The sequence below is a fragment of the Scyliorhinus canicula genome, chromosome 19 (genome assembly GCF_902713615.1).
Source record: "Scyliorhinus canicula chromosome 19, sScyCan1.1, whole genome shotgun sequence".
In the NCBI taxonomy this organism is placed as follows: domain Eukaryota; kingdom Metazoa; phylum Chordata; class Chondrichthyes; order Carcharhiniformes; family Scyliorhinidae; genus Scyliorhinus; species Scyliorhinus canicula.
The window spans coordinates 39,454,514-39,471,512 of record NC_052164.1 but is presented as its reverse complement, the minus strand read 5'-3'; the positions used below and the strand labels follow the sequence as shown (position 1 = coordinate 39,471,512).

Below are 16,999 nucleotides of genomic sequence, written 5' to 3'. Positions count from 1 at the left end.
TTTACATCCACTCTCTGTTTCACGTGAATTGATGGTCGCATCACACTCATGTTCTTCAGGGAAGTGACCTGACACCTCTGCCCAGTCTGCCTATTTGTAACTCGAATTAAATACAAGTGGCGGTTTCTTAATGCCCACAGGATAACTACTGATCAATAACTGCTGCTTTTCAAATATTGCCTTCAAGTAAGGAGCAAAGAAAATAAATATGTAAATTTCTGCAGCATTTTTCATGAAGGCGAAGTCTCTTTAAAGCTCTGTCTGATAGTTTAATTTAAGCATTTCCTGTGCAGGAGGGGAGGAGGGTGAACGGATAGACTTTCTTCTTAGATCAGGGAAAAAAGTCAGTCAGGATGGCTCGGGACTAATGCAAAGCTAGCTGGAAGTGCAATAAGTTGATCATGCACAATTACCTGTGTTTGGTTCGTTTTCCTGCTGAAGAATAAAGTCTGACGTTTTGCTCCCAGGTTGGAAGCGCAGAGTCGGACATTTCCCATCTGAGCAAGCCCAACCCGAAAGAAAATGGCCCAGACCAACCCGGGATAAAATGGCCCAGAAGGTTAGATTTTCACACGGGATGGCGATTGAAAATCAGACCCGCTGTCCCTGGTGTGATTGTGGAGGCTGCCAGGTGTGGATGTGGGTTGGCTGGAAGGCCTTCCTCTGAGCTCCATCCCCCGGCCAAGATCTTTAAAAAAGCAATTAATTCCAAAACATCTCTCCAGCCTTCACCCATCTCTCCCCCATGTGCTCCCTGTCTATATCAACTCGTGCCATCTCATGCCCCCCTCCAACCCAAAGGCCCCTCATACCATCTGGAACGACCCAGGGAAACAGAACTCAGAGGGATGCTGGAACCCAGGACTCTGCTGAGCGGCTGGCAGATGACATGCCCCTGGGCTAGGTGGTCCCAGAGCTGCTGGAGCCACAAAGGCAGAGTCGCGAGTGTCAGGAAGGGATGACTGCATCCGTCCTCGGACAGCATGGCCGACTGAAGGAATCTGGTCACCTTCTATTGGAGGAGATACTGCCCTCACTCCTATGCACCAAAGCCAACATTGCGAGCAGGTTTCAGCAGTTGAGACCTTGATACAGGTTGTGCACTCCATGATGAGGGATGCCTGCTCCATGGTTCAGCTCATGACCTGCATGGCTGAGGGCATGATCTCCATGGTGCAGGGTTTCAACTGTATGGTGCAGGCACAAGTGGGAATCAGCACCAGAGGAAGGCGGGGCTTCTGGATCTCACTGCAGCTTTCCCTTTATCATATCGAGGAGCCCAGGCAGCAGAAGTGAAGAGAATCAGCAGGAGTGCAGCCAGGGCCTTCCACCCAGGAGACCCTGGGGTGTCCAGTCCATTTGACAACCCACTCCCTTTAAGTGACATGCCTCCGATCCCACACGCCAAGGTGCCCCCACCTTGCACTCTGCACTTTGCGGCATGAAAGTAGGCCCGAACCCTCAAGGTCCAGGTCCTCAGGGGACATGCACCAAGGTCATTTCAGGCAACATAGCTTTGAAGACCACAGGTTGCCTCAAACATAACTGTGGATACACATGAACATAACGGAAGTGTGAGGAACAATAAGAAATGAAAGGCACCCAGTGGACAGGGTGAACCTAGACTCCAGTAGAGATGAGTCACCATTGTAGTAACACGCGTGTATTACAAATCACTTTGTTCACTCATACGGTCCTCCATGATGTCCTGTCATGGCGCCACACTCCGTAAACACCCAAGCAAACTCGGCACTTCATCCCTGTGGAATGTGAGAATGGCAATAGTATGTCTCTCCCACCTCCCACACTGACCTGCGGCGTAGTAATGCTGCATCATTACGGGCAAGGGCCCCCCAGTAACCCTCCTAGCCCCCATTCATGGAAGGTTCAACTCCACACCCCCCCTCACACCTCCCCCACCAGCATCAACACTGAGGCCTCTTATGTCTGCCAGTATTCTCTAGTGATGAGGGTGCCAAGGGCTGAAAACGTGTTGAGAGTCCGTGCACCCTCGCCAGTAATATGAGAAAAACACTGGCACCCCTGACCTCAGAGGAGGCAGGAGCAGCTGAGATTTGTCATTCAGCCTCTCTGGCCCACAAGATAAGCCGTACATTGGCCGGTTGTGTCCAGCTCTGTTAGAAAGGAGTCAGACCAATTGGTGAGGATGCGAGGAGCCTGATATCACCTTGTCCTCACTGAAGCTATCATCCTTCTCCTGCAGCGTCCAGCCGATCGCTTTAGCTCCCTGCCCATGATGTAGCCACCACCACATTGACATCTCACAGGCACCCCAGTAGTGAGTGAATATCAGACCTCATCGTGGGCCAGGTCTTCACCTCCTAGTCCTTGCCATCTCCAAACGAACAATCAATGATGGCCTCCTTGCCATGCACCCCATGTGGACCCTGGCTAATCGTCTGGGCTGGTTTAGCACTGGGCTAAATTGCTGGCTTTGAAAGCAGACCAAGGCAGGCCAGCAGCACGGTTCAATTCCCGTACCAGCATCCCCGAACAGGCGCCGGAATGTGGCAACTAGGGGCTTTTCACAGTAACTTCATTTGAAGCCTACTTGTGACAATAAACAATTTTTATTTCATTCATTCAGATCCTTCCACCCCTCCTCTGCGGAATACCCCTCACTGTCCTCGATATTGTCCTCATCTGAGGAAATGTGGCCATTCCTCCATATCCTCCTGGTCCAGCTGCTCGCCTCACTGCAGTGCCAGTTAGCGCAACAGACCACGGTGATGTGGGATATCCTCTGGGGCCTGTATTGAAGGGCTCTCTTCAACCGATCCTGCACCTGAAACACATCTTGAGCAGTCCAAACGCCTGCTCATCCAGCGCTCGTTTTGATGCATGAGCCTCGTTGTAGTGAGTCTCTATGGATGTTTGTGGTCTCTGGACTGGAATCATCAGCTACCTCTTGAGTGGGTACCCTTTGTCCCAAGGTGCCACCTCTCCAGCCGCTGCTCTCCCTCAAAAACAAAAGGGATGTGCGAGCACCCCAGCATGTAAATATTGTGGATGCACCCCAGCAAATAGGCACATACCTGCAAGATATGCATCGTGTGGTCACAGTCGATTTGAACATTGAGGAAGTGGTGTTATTTATGATTCATAAATGGCACCCCATCTGCCATGGGGAACATAGAGCCACGTGGTTGCAGCCGATGACACCTGGGGCATGTCAGTTAGAACATAGAACATAGAACAGTACAGCACAGAACAGGCCCTTCGGCCCTCGATGTTGTGCCGAACAATGATCACCCCACTTAAACCCACGTAACCCGTATACCCGTAACCCAACAATCCCCCCATTAACCTTACACTATGGGCAATTTAGCATGGCCAATCCACCTAACCCGCACATCTTTGGACTGTGGGAGGAAACCGGAGCACCCGGAGGAAACCCACGCGCACACGGGGAGGACGTGCAGACTCCACACAGACAGTGACCCAGCCGGGAATCGAACCTGGGACCCTGGAGCTGTGAAGCATTGATGCTAACCACCATGCTACCGTGAGGCCCCATGATGAGTTGTGTGGGGCAAACCCATGGCCCTGGTTTCCTGGTTCACCTGGAAACCCCCCACCCCCCGGAGATCTTGTGTGGCTGGGTCTGGAGAAGTGACTTTGTTTCTGCTGGGCTCATCCGTCTGGTAGCGATCGTTGGTCTTGAACTTGCTTCTGGTCGTGATGCTGCAATTGGTTTTAGGCGTAAGCCGGGGCCAAGAGAGACTGAACACATGGCAGTGTCTCTTTTATCCTTCGGGGGTTTCGCGCTCTTTTGGGCGGTCCTTAGCTTTGGACCCAATAATTCGGCAGGCTTCGATTACTGCCTTCGATTTTAGCCAATAAAGGGGCGGGTGCCTTGATGGCGGGGCGTGTCCTGAGTGGTCATTGACCTTGGCTGTTTGGGCTTCCTGGGTGAAGGGTGTGGCGCTGATGAGTCTGTATCTGTATCTGATACCTTAGTACAAATCTGTGTGGGGAGTGTAATGTGTATGTGTAGCTGCAGATTGTCAGCCTCCAAATTGTCAATCGCGGACTCGGCAAATCCCGCACAGTTTTACATTGGAATCGATTGTGTTCCATGCAGCACCGGTGCTAGCCCCTCAATGATAGTGGGATCGCTCCAGGTGCGGCGCCGTTTTTTCTGTCATAAAAGTTCACAGATTCTGCATTGACACCAACACAACAGAAACAGAGAATCCCGCACAAGTTGTTTGCGATTTTCTATGCCATTCGCCCGAGACGTAATGAGGTTCCCACCAGTCTGCCACCGTCATCAAGGCCCTCAACACAATCTTCGCTCTGTTCAGTTTGCCCGCCTACATCCACAGTGACAGGGGATCCGCATTCATGAGTGATTAGCGCTGTCAGTTCCTGCTCAGCAGGGGTATCGCCTCCAGCAGGACGACCAGCTACAACCCCCGGGGAAACGGGCAGGTAGAGAGGGAGAATGGGACGGTTTGGAGGGCCGTCCAGCTGGCCCTACGGTCCAGGAACCTCCCAGCCTCTCGCTGGCATCAGATCCACCCTGATGCACTCCACTCCATCCGATCACTTCTGTGCACCGCTACGAATAACACATCCCATGAAAGTCTTTTTGCCTTCCCTAGGAAGTCCACATCCGAAGGTGTCGCTCCCGACTTGGCTCACAGCTCCAGGACCGATCCTGCTCCGTAGGCACGTCTGACTCCACAAGGCAGACCCGTTGGTGGACAGGATACAGTTGCTCCATGCCAACCCCATGTCATACCCCGACGGCCGCCAAGATACTGTCTCCCTCAGGGACCTGGCACCAGCAGGTTCCACCCATCCACACTTCCCCAGCCAGGCACAATCCTCCCCTCCACCGGCGCTTCCAACATTAACCCCATCAGGACCATCCCTCCTTCCCCTGCCCACGCAAGAGGATGAAGAGGATTTTGGCACGCTCCCGGCGTCACCCGACATCAGGTTGGCACCGACGTCGCCAGCATCGACATCGCCGCCACCATTACGTAGCTCCCAGCTGAACGTCAAGGCACCAGACCGGTTGAACCTCTGACTGGCACTGGACTTTCAAAAGACATTTCTTTTCCCCTCTTTTTTTCGAATAAAACACTGTACATAATTTTCACTACTGTATATAGTTCTACACCACCCCCGCCTGACTCATTTTTAACAGGGGGTAAATGTGGTTAACCACTGTTACACCTGTATTAGGTGATGTGAGGTAGGACCTGTATTACAGGTTTGCCAGTAGCCCCTGCCTGCTGGCTCCGCCCAGGAAGAGGAGTATAAATATGCGTGTCCTCTATTCAACTACCATTTCGCCAGCTTCTGAAGGACGCCACGCATCATACTGCAATAAAGCCACGGTTGTACCCAATCTGAGTCTTTGTACAATTGATAGTGCATCAAGGTTTGCCTGCCTGCTCTACCTCCAGGGGGGAGAGGTGTGCCTGCCTGCTCTAACCTCCAGGGAGGAGATGATATTGGCTATTATTTTATACTGATCAGCCACGACTGAGGCCATGGCCAGAAAGCATTCAAAATGTCTTTATCTTCATACTTACTTGCCCTTCTCACATCCACTCCTTCTTCATTCAACAATCTCTTCTAACCTACAAGTTTCAGATGTAAGCATGTACCTCTTACTTTCCCCTCTCCCCTCACTGGGGGATGGTGGTAGTGTTGGAGGGAGGAAAGGGGGATGGGTGCAAGGATAACACAGGTGCCAGGTTGCTGGTTGGAGAGGTCACACATGCATTCCGCTGCAGAGAACTCGGATGAGAACTTCGCTGTGCCAGGATACAGAAGAAGGCTGAAGAGTCTACAACTGAAATGCTTGCTGCATTGGGAAGCCTGCCAGTCAATCTGTGTTCAATATCAAGGAGCATGGAGACGTCCAGCATCAACGTGGCTCAGGGATTTATGTAGAACAAGATGCACTTCCCATCTAACATGGAAGTGGTGGCCAACTCTATCAACACACACGTGGTCTTGATTATTGTTGCTCTGTTTTCGATCCAACATCGTCGCCAATACTATTGCTAATATTAATAATAATGTTGGTGAACCACAAGATTTCCCTTACATCGATCAAATGACCACACAACCAGTTAGTTAGTTCAAAAGATGGTTTATTTACATACACAAGAGTTACTTCGACATGTAAATACAATATCTACTACGAGTTAAACTACATCTATCAGCTACAATAAACTATACTTAACTTCAGGGCGATCGGCACTGTGCAAATGGATAAGGCCTTTATCTGGATTTCATTCAGCTAGTTCAAAGAAAGTGGCTCTGTCTCTGCTGGGCTCATCCGTCAGGCACCGATTGTTGGTCTTGAAATTGGCTGGCTGTTCCTGCTACAGTTGGCTGGCACAGGCCGGATCCAAAAGAGATAGAACACATGGCTGTGCTCTCTTTTATCCCCCAGGGATTTTGCGCTCTTTGGGGCGGTTCTTAACTTTGGACCCAATAGTTTGACAGGATCACTGTCTTCGATTTCGGACAATAAAGGGGCGGGTGCCTTGGTGGCTGGGCAGGGCCTTAGCGGTCATTGACCTTGGCAGTTGGGCTGTCTGAGGAAGGGGAGTGGCGCCGATCAGTCTGTGGCTGTCCCGGTTTCTTGATTGGAGTTCTATTGTCCTGGGAAAATGGGCCATTAAAATGCAAATGAGCGGGGGTTTCGATCAGGCTTGGCTACCTGCATTTCAGATACACATAAGCTCTGTATCTGTCTGAGTCCTGGGTTGGCCATAATTCCCATGGTCCTTTGCAGGTGGCCATCTTAGATGGCTACACCATGATGCTGCTTCTGATGACCAATGTCTCAGTTTCCATTACAGAAATATAGTTTCCACCAACAGTTTGTGTGCTGCAGTAGTTGCTTGGACTGTGGTCAGGCACGGTCATGTTTGCTGCCACGAAGGCTGCAAATAACCAGTGCTCAATGTGATGAGCAGAATCTCAACAATATGTCCTCCAACAGGTTACTTGGATTGTTGAGGTGCCATCCTGGGGGAGTGGCAGTGGCGCCAAGAAGCAGGAACATGCAGTCTTCTTTCAGGAAGACCACATTCGTCCTCTGCATTAGTGCTGTTTCCCGTCAACCATATGTCTGGATTGTCGTCGTCCCCCTCTCTCCATACCTCCCCCGCCCCGCCTTCCCACCCCACCTTGACAAGGGCATGCAGTCTGTCGCTTGGGTTATTCTCGTGCCTGAACTGCTTGAGGTGGTCCTGGAAAGCCATCTGCAACTCCCCTCTGAATGGCAGGAGTCTTCCACCAGCCATACTGCAACATTGCATCAGAGCACCAGGGCAGGCAAAGGCACAGGGAAGATATCACAAAGGGAATGCACAAGGGTACTTAGTTTACCTTTGTACAGCACATGGCATGATTTCATTTATAAATTTGGTTTGGAATGTATATTTTGTGTTGACTTTTGTTCTGCATCGTGGGCAGTGATGGCAAGGAAGGCTGTTGGACTATTGGTGAATGGAGAATCTGGCACTGAGGTTACAGGAATTGCATGCAAATGGGTTAGTCACATTGTCGCGAGGCTGTCCCTTTTTATTTTTGCAAATATGATGTTCAAACTTTCAATTGACTGGAAATTGAAACGTTCTGTAAAACAATACAAGGCCATGTTCCAAGGTAAAGGTTAGAAACAAACAGATCACCCTCAGGGGAGTGTGAAGGAAAGGACATTTCCAACAATCCAGACACCCATTTAAACTCGTAACTGTGTAAAGAAGAGACATTAAAAATACAAAGTTTTAATAACTTGCATGATGCTAGGGATGATTATTGCCCCTTGCTCATTGGAACTGTGTGCTCCCCTGTTGTGGACAGAGTACGTTATGCAGAACTAGTATAAAAACTCAGCCACTGTAGAGCTGATTAGAAAGGGGAGCAGACCTGGTGAGGTTTACCCGGCCTCGTGTAGGTAATGTTGTTTGTTGAATGAAATACTTTTAAGAAACCTGACGTGCTCCCCTCAATTTACTAAAACAGTACTGGATATTGAAACAGTGGCTGTCACAGACAGACACCCAAAACCTTTTGGAAATACACAATGGGTGAACTATTTCAAGGCAAAGTTGCCCAACCACTAGAGAGAGATTGCAAATTACATAGGTGGTGTCAAGAATGTCTTCAGCAGAAGAAACAGGCTCTTTCTTTTGGAATAAATGTGTCGCCTGCTTCGGGAAGCCAGGAACTTATCAGCAAATTGAGATCATGTGATAATTGCAACGTCTTTCGCATCTAACCACATCCAAGAAACCAGCTAACCCAAATCGGCCACAATGTTTAAAATCAACATCTCAAGGACAATCAAAAGACACTTAGAACATAGAACATAGAACGATACAGCGCAGTACAGGCCCTTCGGCCCTCGATGTTGCACCGACATGGGAAGTCAAAAACTAAAGGCCATCTAACCTACACTATGCCATTATCATCCATATGCTTATCCAATAAACTTTTAAATGCCCTCAATATTGGCGCGTTCACTACTGTTGCAGGTAGGGCATTCCACGGCCTCTCCACTCTTTGCGTAAAAAACCTACCTCTGTCCTATATCTATTACCCCTCAATTTAAGGCTATGTCCCCTCATGCTAGCCACCTCCATCCGCGGGAGAAGGCTCTCACTGTCCACCCTATCTAACCCTCTGATCATTTTGTATGCCTCTATTAAGTCACCTCTTAACCTTCTTCTCTCTAACGAAAACAACCTCAAGTCCATCAGCCTTTCCTCATAAGATTTTCCCTCCATACCAGGCAACATCCTGGTAAATCTCCTCTGCACCCGTTCCAAAGCTTCCACGTCCTTCCTATAATGAGGCGACCAGAACTGTACGAAATACTCCAAATGCGGCCGTACCAGAGTTTTGTACAGCTGCAACATGACCTCATGGCTCCGGAACGCAATCCCTCTACCAATAAAGGCCAACACACCATAGGCCTTCTTCACAACCCTATCAACCTGGGTGGCAACTTTCAGGGATCTATGTACATGGACACCGAGATCCCTCTGCTCATCCACACTACCAAGAATTTTACCATTAGCCAAATATTCCGCATTCCTATTATTCTTTCCAAAGTGAATCATCTCACACTTCTCCACATTAAACTCCATTTGCCACCTCTCAGCCCAGCTCTGCAGTTTATCTATGTCCCTCTGTAACCTGCAACATCCTTCCGCACTGTCTACAACTCCACCGACTTTAGTGTCGTCTGCAAATTTACTCACCCAACCTTCTGCGCCCTCCTCTAGGTCATTTATAAAAATGACAAACAGCAACGGCCCCAGAACAGATCCTTGTGGTACGCCACTCGTAACTGAACTCCATTCTGAACATTTCCCATCAACCACCACCCTCTGTCTTCTTTCAACTAGCCAATTTCTGATCCACATCTCTAAATCACCCTCAATCCCCAGCCTCCGCTATCTGCAATAGCCGACCGTGGGGAACCTTATCAAACACTTTACTGAAATCCATATACACCACATCAACTGCTGTACCCTCGTCTACCTGTTCAGTCACCTTCTCAAAGAACTCTATAAGGTTTGTGAGGCATGACCTACCCTTCACAAAACCATGCTGACTATCCCTAATCATATTATTCCTATCTAGATGATTATAAATCGTATCTCTTATAATCCTCTCCAAGACTTTACCCACAACTGATATGAGGCTCACCAGCCTATAGTTACCGGGGTTATCTCTACTCCCCTTCTTGAACAAAGGGACCACATTTGCTATCCTCCAGTCCTCTGGCACTATTCCTGTAGCCAATGATGACATAAAAATCAAAGCCAAAAGCTCAGCAATCTCTTCCCTGGCTTCCCAGAGAATCCGAGGATAAATCCCATCAGGCCCCGGGGACTTATCTATTTTCACCTTGTCCAGAATTGCCAACACTTTTTCCCTACGCACCTCAATGACATCTATTCTAATAGCCTGGGTCTCAGCATTCTCCTCCACAACATTATCTTTTTCCTGAGTGAATACTGACGAAAAGTATTCATTTAGTATCTCGCTTATCTCCTCAGCCTCCACACACAACTTCCCACCACTGTCCTTGACTGGCCCTACTCTTACCCTAGTCATTCTTTTATTCCTGACATACCTATAGAAAGCTTTTGGGTTTTCCTTGATCCTACCTGCCAAAGACTTCTCATGTCCCCTCCTTGCTCGTCTTAGCTCTCTTTAGATCCTTCCCCGCTTCCTTGTAACTATCAAGCGCCCCAACTGAAACTTCACACCTCATCTTCACATAGGCCTCCTTCTTCCTCTTAACTAGAGATTCCACTTCTTTGGTAAACCACGGTTCCCTCGCTCGACCCCTTCCTCCCTGCCTGACTGGTACGTACTTATCAAGAACACGCAATAGCTGTTCCTTGAACAAGCTCCACATATCCAGTGTGCCCAACCCTTGCAGCCTACTTCTCCAACCTACGCATCCTAAGTCATGTCTAATGGCATCATAATTGCCCTTCCCCCATCTATAACTCTTGACCTGCGGAGTATACTTATCCCTTTCCATCACTAACGTAAAGGTCACCGAATTGTGGTCACTGTCTCCAAAGTGCTCACCTACCTCCAGATCTAACACCTGGCCTGGTTCATTACCCAAAACCAAATCCAATGTGGCCTCGCCTCTTGTTGGCCTGTCAACATATTGTGTCAGGAAACCCTCCTGCACGCATTGTACAAAGAACAACCCGTCTAATGTACTCAAACTATATCTTTTCCAGTCAATATTTGGAAAGTTAAAGTCTCCCATAACAACTACCCTGTTACTTTCGCTCTTTTCCAGAATCATCTTCGCCATCCTTTCCTCTACATCCCTAGAACTATTAGGTGACCTATAGAAAACTCCCAACAGGGTGACCTCTCCTTTCCTGTTTCTAACCTCAGCCCATACTACCTCGGAAGAAGAGTCCCCATCTAGCATCCTTTCCGCCACCGTAATACTGTCCTTGACTAGCAGCGCCACACCTCCCCCTCTTTTGCCCCCTTCTCTGAGCTTACTAAAACACCTAAACTCCGGAACCTGCAACAACCATTCCTGTCCCTGCTCTATCCATGTCTCTGAAATGGCCATGACATCGAAGTCCCAGGTACCAACCCATGCTGCCAGTTCCCCTACCTTATTTCGTATACTCCTGGCATTGAAGTAGACACACTTCAAACCACCTACCTGAACACTGGCACCCTCCTGCGAAGTCAAATCTGTGCTCCTGACCTCTATACTCTCAATCTCCCGTACCCCAAAACTACAATCCAGGTTCCCATGCCCCTGCTGAATTAGTTTAAACCCCCCCAAAGAGCACTAACAAATCTCCCCCCCAGGATATTGGTGCCCCTCAGGTTCAGATGTAGACCAACCTGTCTATAGAGGTCTCACCTTCCCCAGAAAGAGCCCCAGTTATCCAGAAATCTGAATCCCTCCCGCCTGCACCATCCCTGTAGCCACGTGTTTAATTACTCTCTCTCCCTATTCCTCGTCTCACTATCACGTGGCACGGGCAACAACCCAGAGATAACAACTCTGCTTGTTCTCGCTCTGAGCTCCATCCTAGCTCCCTAAAGGCCTGCCTGACATCCTTGTCCCCTTTCCTACCTATGTCGTTAGTGCCAATGTGGACTACGACTTGGGGCTGCTCCCCCTCCCCCTTAAGGACCCGGAAAACACGATCCGAGACATCACGTACCCTTGCACCTGGGAGGCAACATACCAAACGTGAGTCTCTCTCGCTCCCACAAAATCTCCTATCTGTGCCCCTGACTATTGAGTCCCCAATTACTAATGCTCTGCTCCTCTCCCCCCTTCCCTCCTGAGCAACAGGGACAGACTCCGTGCCAGAGGCCCGTACCCCATGGCTTACCCCTGGTAAGTCGTCCCCCCACGAGTATCCAAAACGGTATACTTGTTACTCAGGGGAACGACCGCAGGGGGTCCCTGCACTGACTGCTTCTTCCCAGTCCCTCTTACAGTTACCCATCTATCTCCAGTCTTTGGTGTAACTACTTCCCTGAAGCTTCTATCTATGACCCCCTCTGTGTCCCGAATGATCCGAAGTTCATCCAACCCCAGCTCCAGTTCCCTAACTCGGTCTTGGAGGAGCTGGAGATGGCTGCACTTCCTGCAGGTAAAATCAGCAGGGACACTAACGGCATCCCTCACCTCAAACATCCTGCAGGAGGAACATTGCACTGCCTTCCCTGCCATCCCTCTAAGTTCCAACCAAGTTCTGGTTAACAAATATAAAATAAATAAAAAATAATAATATAATATAGCACTTACCTTCTCACACCAATGGGTCTTATTATTAGGTTAGAGGAGGAGGGCGGGTGGGAGACACTATACGTGTAGTGTCTCGGGTTTCCTCTCCACCAGAATTTATTGGCTAGGTGAAAAAAAAACCTTCCCAGAAGTCCGCGGGTCGTACTTCCGGTTCCCACCTTATATTTAGAAAAAAACAGGATCGGGACCGGCTGGCTCTCCCTCTCGCGCTCTACTTAACCACATACATTTTTTTTATTGGACTCTAACTCCCCTTAGTGTGTTTGTGCGTTTATGTGAGTATGTGTGTATGTACGTGCACATGTCTGGGCCCTAATGGCTGCATGAGAAATGGATGCGTAGCATCGTATTTTTATTACTTTTCTTGCGTTTAGCGAGTAACAAACTTGCTCTTTCGTTGACTGACAATAGCCTTGTTTGATTGGCTCCTTATTGTGCGCATGGTTAAATCGTTAAATACATCCTGATTTGGAAAGGCACATCCTGGTGGAGAAGAAATTTAAATCTTTGCTGTCACCACCCCGAGAGATTGAATAGAGGGGAGCCAGTTCACCTTTCACACATGATCATATCAACATACTTTCTGGCAAAAAATGGCTATCTAAATTGCTGTCTCTTTTACTCTTTTAAGGGCAGCGCGGTAGCACAGTGGTAAGGGCAGCACGGTAGCACATTGGCTAGCACAGTTGCTTCACAGCTCCAGGGTCCCGAGTTCGATTCCCGCCTTGGGTCACTGTCAGTGCAGAGTATGCACATTCTCCCCGTGTCTGCGTGGGTTTCCTCTGGCTGCTCCAGTTTACTCCTCCAGTCCAAAGATGTGCAGGTTAGGTGGATTGGCCATGCTAAATTGCCCTTAGTGTCCAAAGAAAAGGTGGGGTGGGGTTACGGGTATAGGGTGGAGATGAGGGCTTGGATAGGGTGTTCTTTCCAAGGGCCAGTGCAGATTCAATGGGCTAAATGGCCTCCTTCTGCACTGTACATTCTATGATTCTATGACTCTTCCTCCTCCTCCACCTATTCTTCCCCTTCCTTCACCTCCTCCTCCATGTGCTTCTGCTCCTTAACCTCTTAGAGATTGCTACAGCGCTTTGAACACCTGAGACATGAAGTCTTCTAAAAAGTCTTATGTTCGGTCTGAATTTAGTCTAGGACCATTCGTTTTGCCCAAACCTGTCCTCCAGAGAGTTGGCTTTAACGAGAGAGGTGTTGAATTTTTACATTTAGGAATCGCCCATGTGTATTGAAACTAGGGGCGGGATTCTCCCCTACCCGGCTGAGTGGGGGGTCCAGGCGGGATGGAGTGACGTGAACCATTCCGGCGTCGGGCCGCCCTAAAGGTGCGGAAGTCTCCACACCTTTAGGGGCAAAGCACTAACATTGAGGGGCTAGGCCCGCGCCGGAGTAGTTGGCGCCCAGCCGGCTGGCGGGGACGGCCGTTGGCGCCACGCCAGCCGGGGCCGAAGGGGCTTCGCCGGCTGGCGGACGACATCCCCGCTCATGCGCAGTGAAGGGGGTCACTTCCGCCTCCTCCATCGTGAAGGCTATGGCGAAGGCGGAAGAAAAAGAGTGCCCCCACGGCACAGGCCCGCCCGCCGATCGGTGGGCCCCGATTGCAGGGGCCAGATCGCCCTGCGACCCCCCCCCCCCCAGGACCCCGGAGCCCGCTCGCGCCGCCTGGTCCCGCCGGTAAGGTAGGCGATTTGATTCCCGCCAGCGGGACCGGCATGACAGCGGCGGGACTTTGGCCCATCGCGGTCCGGACAATCGCCGGGGGGGGGGGGGGGGATGCCGACAGGCGCGGCGCGATTCCCGCCCCCGCCGAATCTCTGGTGCCAAAGGCGGCGGGGGTGGGATTCACGCCGGCCCCCGCCGATTCTCCGACCCGGCGGGGGGGTCTGAGAATCCCGCCCCATATTTTAATGTTTATGTGTACAGCAGAGACTCTCTCCGTATACATTGGTCTTGTATTTTTTGTGCATGAAAATTCTGACTTTTTGTCCTTTGGTTGCTGTAGTGTAGCTGATGTGTTCAGTGACTGTACAAAAAGCTTCTGTAAGGTGGATTTGGATGGATGCACGCAGCATGCTGTACAGTTGTGAAGCAAGTCATAATTTCTGAGCAGGGTTCAAGTTACTGGCTGTCAATAAGACTGCGTGACCTAGAACTACATTGACCAGTTTTCAAAAGAATTAGCTGTGATGTTAAGGTGTAAACCATATATAATTTAACTAGCTGAAATAATAGGCCAGAATGTCATTATTCTTACATTCAATTTGGCTGCTGCACACTGGTGGAGAGAGATCACCCTGTTGCCCCAGTGCATTAAGTTTTGTGTCTAGAATTGCTCCATATCCTTTCTGGCACCTACAGCCCTGTATTAAATGGAGATTATTGGGGCAATAATGATTTATAGCAATCTATCTGCATGAAAATGTAACTATTGTGTAGACGCTCCCAGAAGACGTTGGGTGATTGGGGAGCATTGTGCAAATAACTGAAATGATTTCTTGTTCTTGACATTCTGCAGAGCTGGAAGAGGCACAGCAAAGCTGCCCCCCTTGGTGGTACAAATTTGCCAACAGATTTCTAATCTGGGATTGCTGTGAGCTGTGGATTAAGTTAAAAGGATTCCTGAAGATTATTGTGATGGACCCTTTTGTGGATCTGGGAATCACGATTTGCATTGTGCTGAACACTCTCTTTATGGCGATGGAGCACTACCCCATGACCGAAGGTTTTGAAAATATGCTCTATGTTGGGAATCTGGTAGGTATTTCCAACTCTGTTTTCCTCAACATTTCATCGTAGAGAGATTACAGTGCAGAAGGAGGCCATTTGGCCCATGAGTTGCGTGCTGGCTGTTGGTTCCATTTTTCTGATTGTTAAACTGAAAGAATGTAAGTGCTGAAATGTTTAACTTTTTAATGTATTCTGAGGCCTTTTTCGATTCATCATTTGTACAACTTTGCATTTTTCTACACAAATAATCTAATCTTTATTATTGTCACAAGTGAGCTTACATTATTACTGCAATGAAGTTACTGTGAAAATCCTCTAATCGCCACACCCCGGCACCTGTTCGGGTACACTGAGGGAGAATTCAGACTGTCCAATTCACCTAACAAGCATGTCTTTCGGGACTTGTGGGAGGAAACCGGAGCGCCCGGAGGAACCCAAGCAGACACGGGGAAAACATGCAAACTCCTCACAGACAGTAACCCAAGCCGGGAATCAAACCCGGGTCCCAGGTGCTGTGAAGCAACAGTGCTAACCACTGTGCTACCGTGCCGCCCAGGGACCGTGTCTTATGAGGCGAGGGACAGCTACTAGGGAAGATTGTTCTGCTTGATTCATTAGGATAGTAGTAGCAAGATGTGGGCATCATTCACAGGCCCTGAGACTGGATAGAGGAGGGGTGAAAAAGGGGCTGCTTGAATGTCAAGGTTCTCAGCGAGGAGTTGGGGGGGTTGGAGGGGGGAGTTGGGCGTGGAAGAAGGGTAGCAATCGGGAAGGAGGAACAAGTGGCTCCTGGTGGTAGTGCTTGGTATAATGTAAAGCCGGGAGGTGTAGTGCTCCAAAAGAATAATTCCACTGTCAGAGGAGCTGCTGAAGACTTCTTCGTGGAAAAGTGCCAATTGAATAATTTAACGATGGGGTCCTCAAAGATGCAATTGCCTCACTTAAATTTGTCAGGTGCCAAAAGTCTTTTATAGGTACCACCCGGGATGCTAAATGTGCTCTCAATGAACGTAGCAGTAAAACCTTTGCAAATTGGACATTGGCTGATGCTCACTGCTAAATTTATGTGCTTTGCAGCATTGTTCAAATTGACAAATGGATGCAATGAATATAAATTTCTACCAAATACTGTGGGGTGTTTGATCCTCCAGTATGTTAGATTCTGTAGTTTATCTTAAAGCGGGTAATTCACTTGACTGATTCCTGCAATCTTGGGGTTATCAATGAGGAAAAGTCGGGCAGGTTGGCCCTGTATCCATTGGAGTTTAGAAGAATGAAGGCGATCTTATTGGAACATGTAAGACCCTGAGGAGACCTGACAGGGTGGATGCTGAAAGGATGTTTCCCGTTGTGGGAAAGACTAGAACCAGGTGCCACAGTTTAAATAATGGATCTCCCATTTAAGACGGAGGTGAGGAGAATTTTTTTTCTCTCAGAGAGCCGCTAGCCTCGCAATTCTCTTCCACAGAGAGTGGCGGAGATTGAGTCATTGAATATATTTTTTATTTTTTATAAATTTAGAGTACCCAATTCATTTTATTTTCCAATTAAGGGGCAATTTGTCGTGGCCAATCCACCTGCCCTGCACATCTTTGGATTGTGGGGGCGAAACCCATGCAAAAACGGGGAGAATGTGAAACTCCATCGGACAGTGACCCCGAGCCGGGATCGAACCTGGGGCTGCAGCGTCATGAGGCAGCAATGCTAACCATTGCGCCACCGTGCTGCCCGTCATTGAATATTTTCAAGGGCGAATAAGATAAGTTCTTGGTTGACGAGAGAGTCAAAAGGTATCGAGGGTAGGAAGGAAAGTGGAGTTGAGGTCACAATCAGATTAGCCATGGCCATATTGAGTGGTAGAGCGGGATCTATGGGCCAAACAGTCTAATCCTGCTCCTAATTCGTATGCCCGTATGTATGTAATAGACTGAC

At 49.1% G+C, this 16,999-nt stretch overlaps 1 protein-coding gene across 8 annotated transcripts in view; it reads left to right on the top strand.

The window, feature by feature from the left end:
• LOC119954164 (sodium channel protein type 2 subunit alpha-like) overlaps nt 1-16,999 on the top strand; it is a 295,132-nt gene that overhangs the window by 166,456 nt on the left and 111,677 nt on the right. For all 8 annotated transcript variants that reach the window (XM_038779136.1, XM_038779137.1, XM_038779138.1 and 5 more), the window contains one exon: nt 14,856-15,094. In XM_038779136.1, coding sequence (XP_038635064.1) covers nt 14,856-15,094 — 239 coding nt within the window. The remainder of the gene's footprint in view (nt 1-14,855; nt 15,095-16,999) is intronic.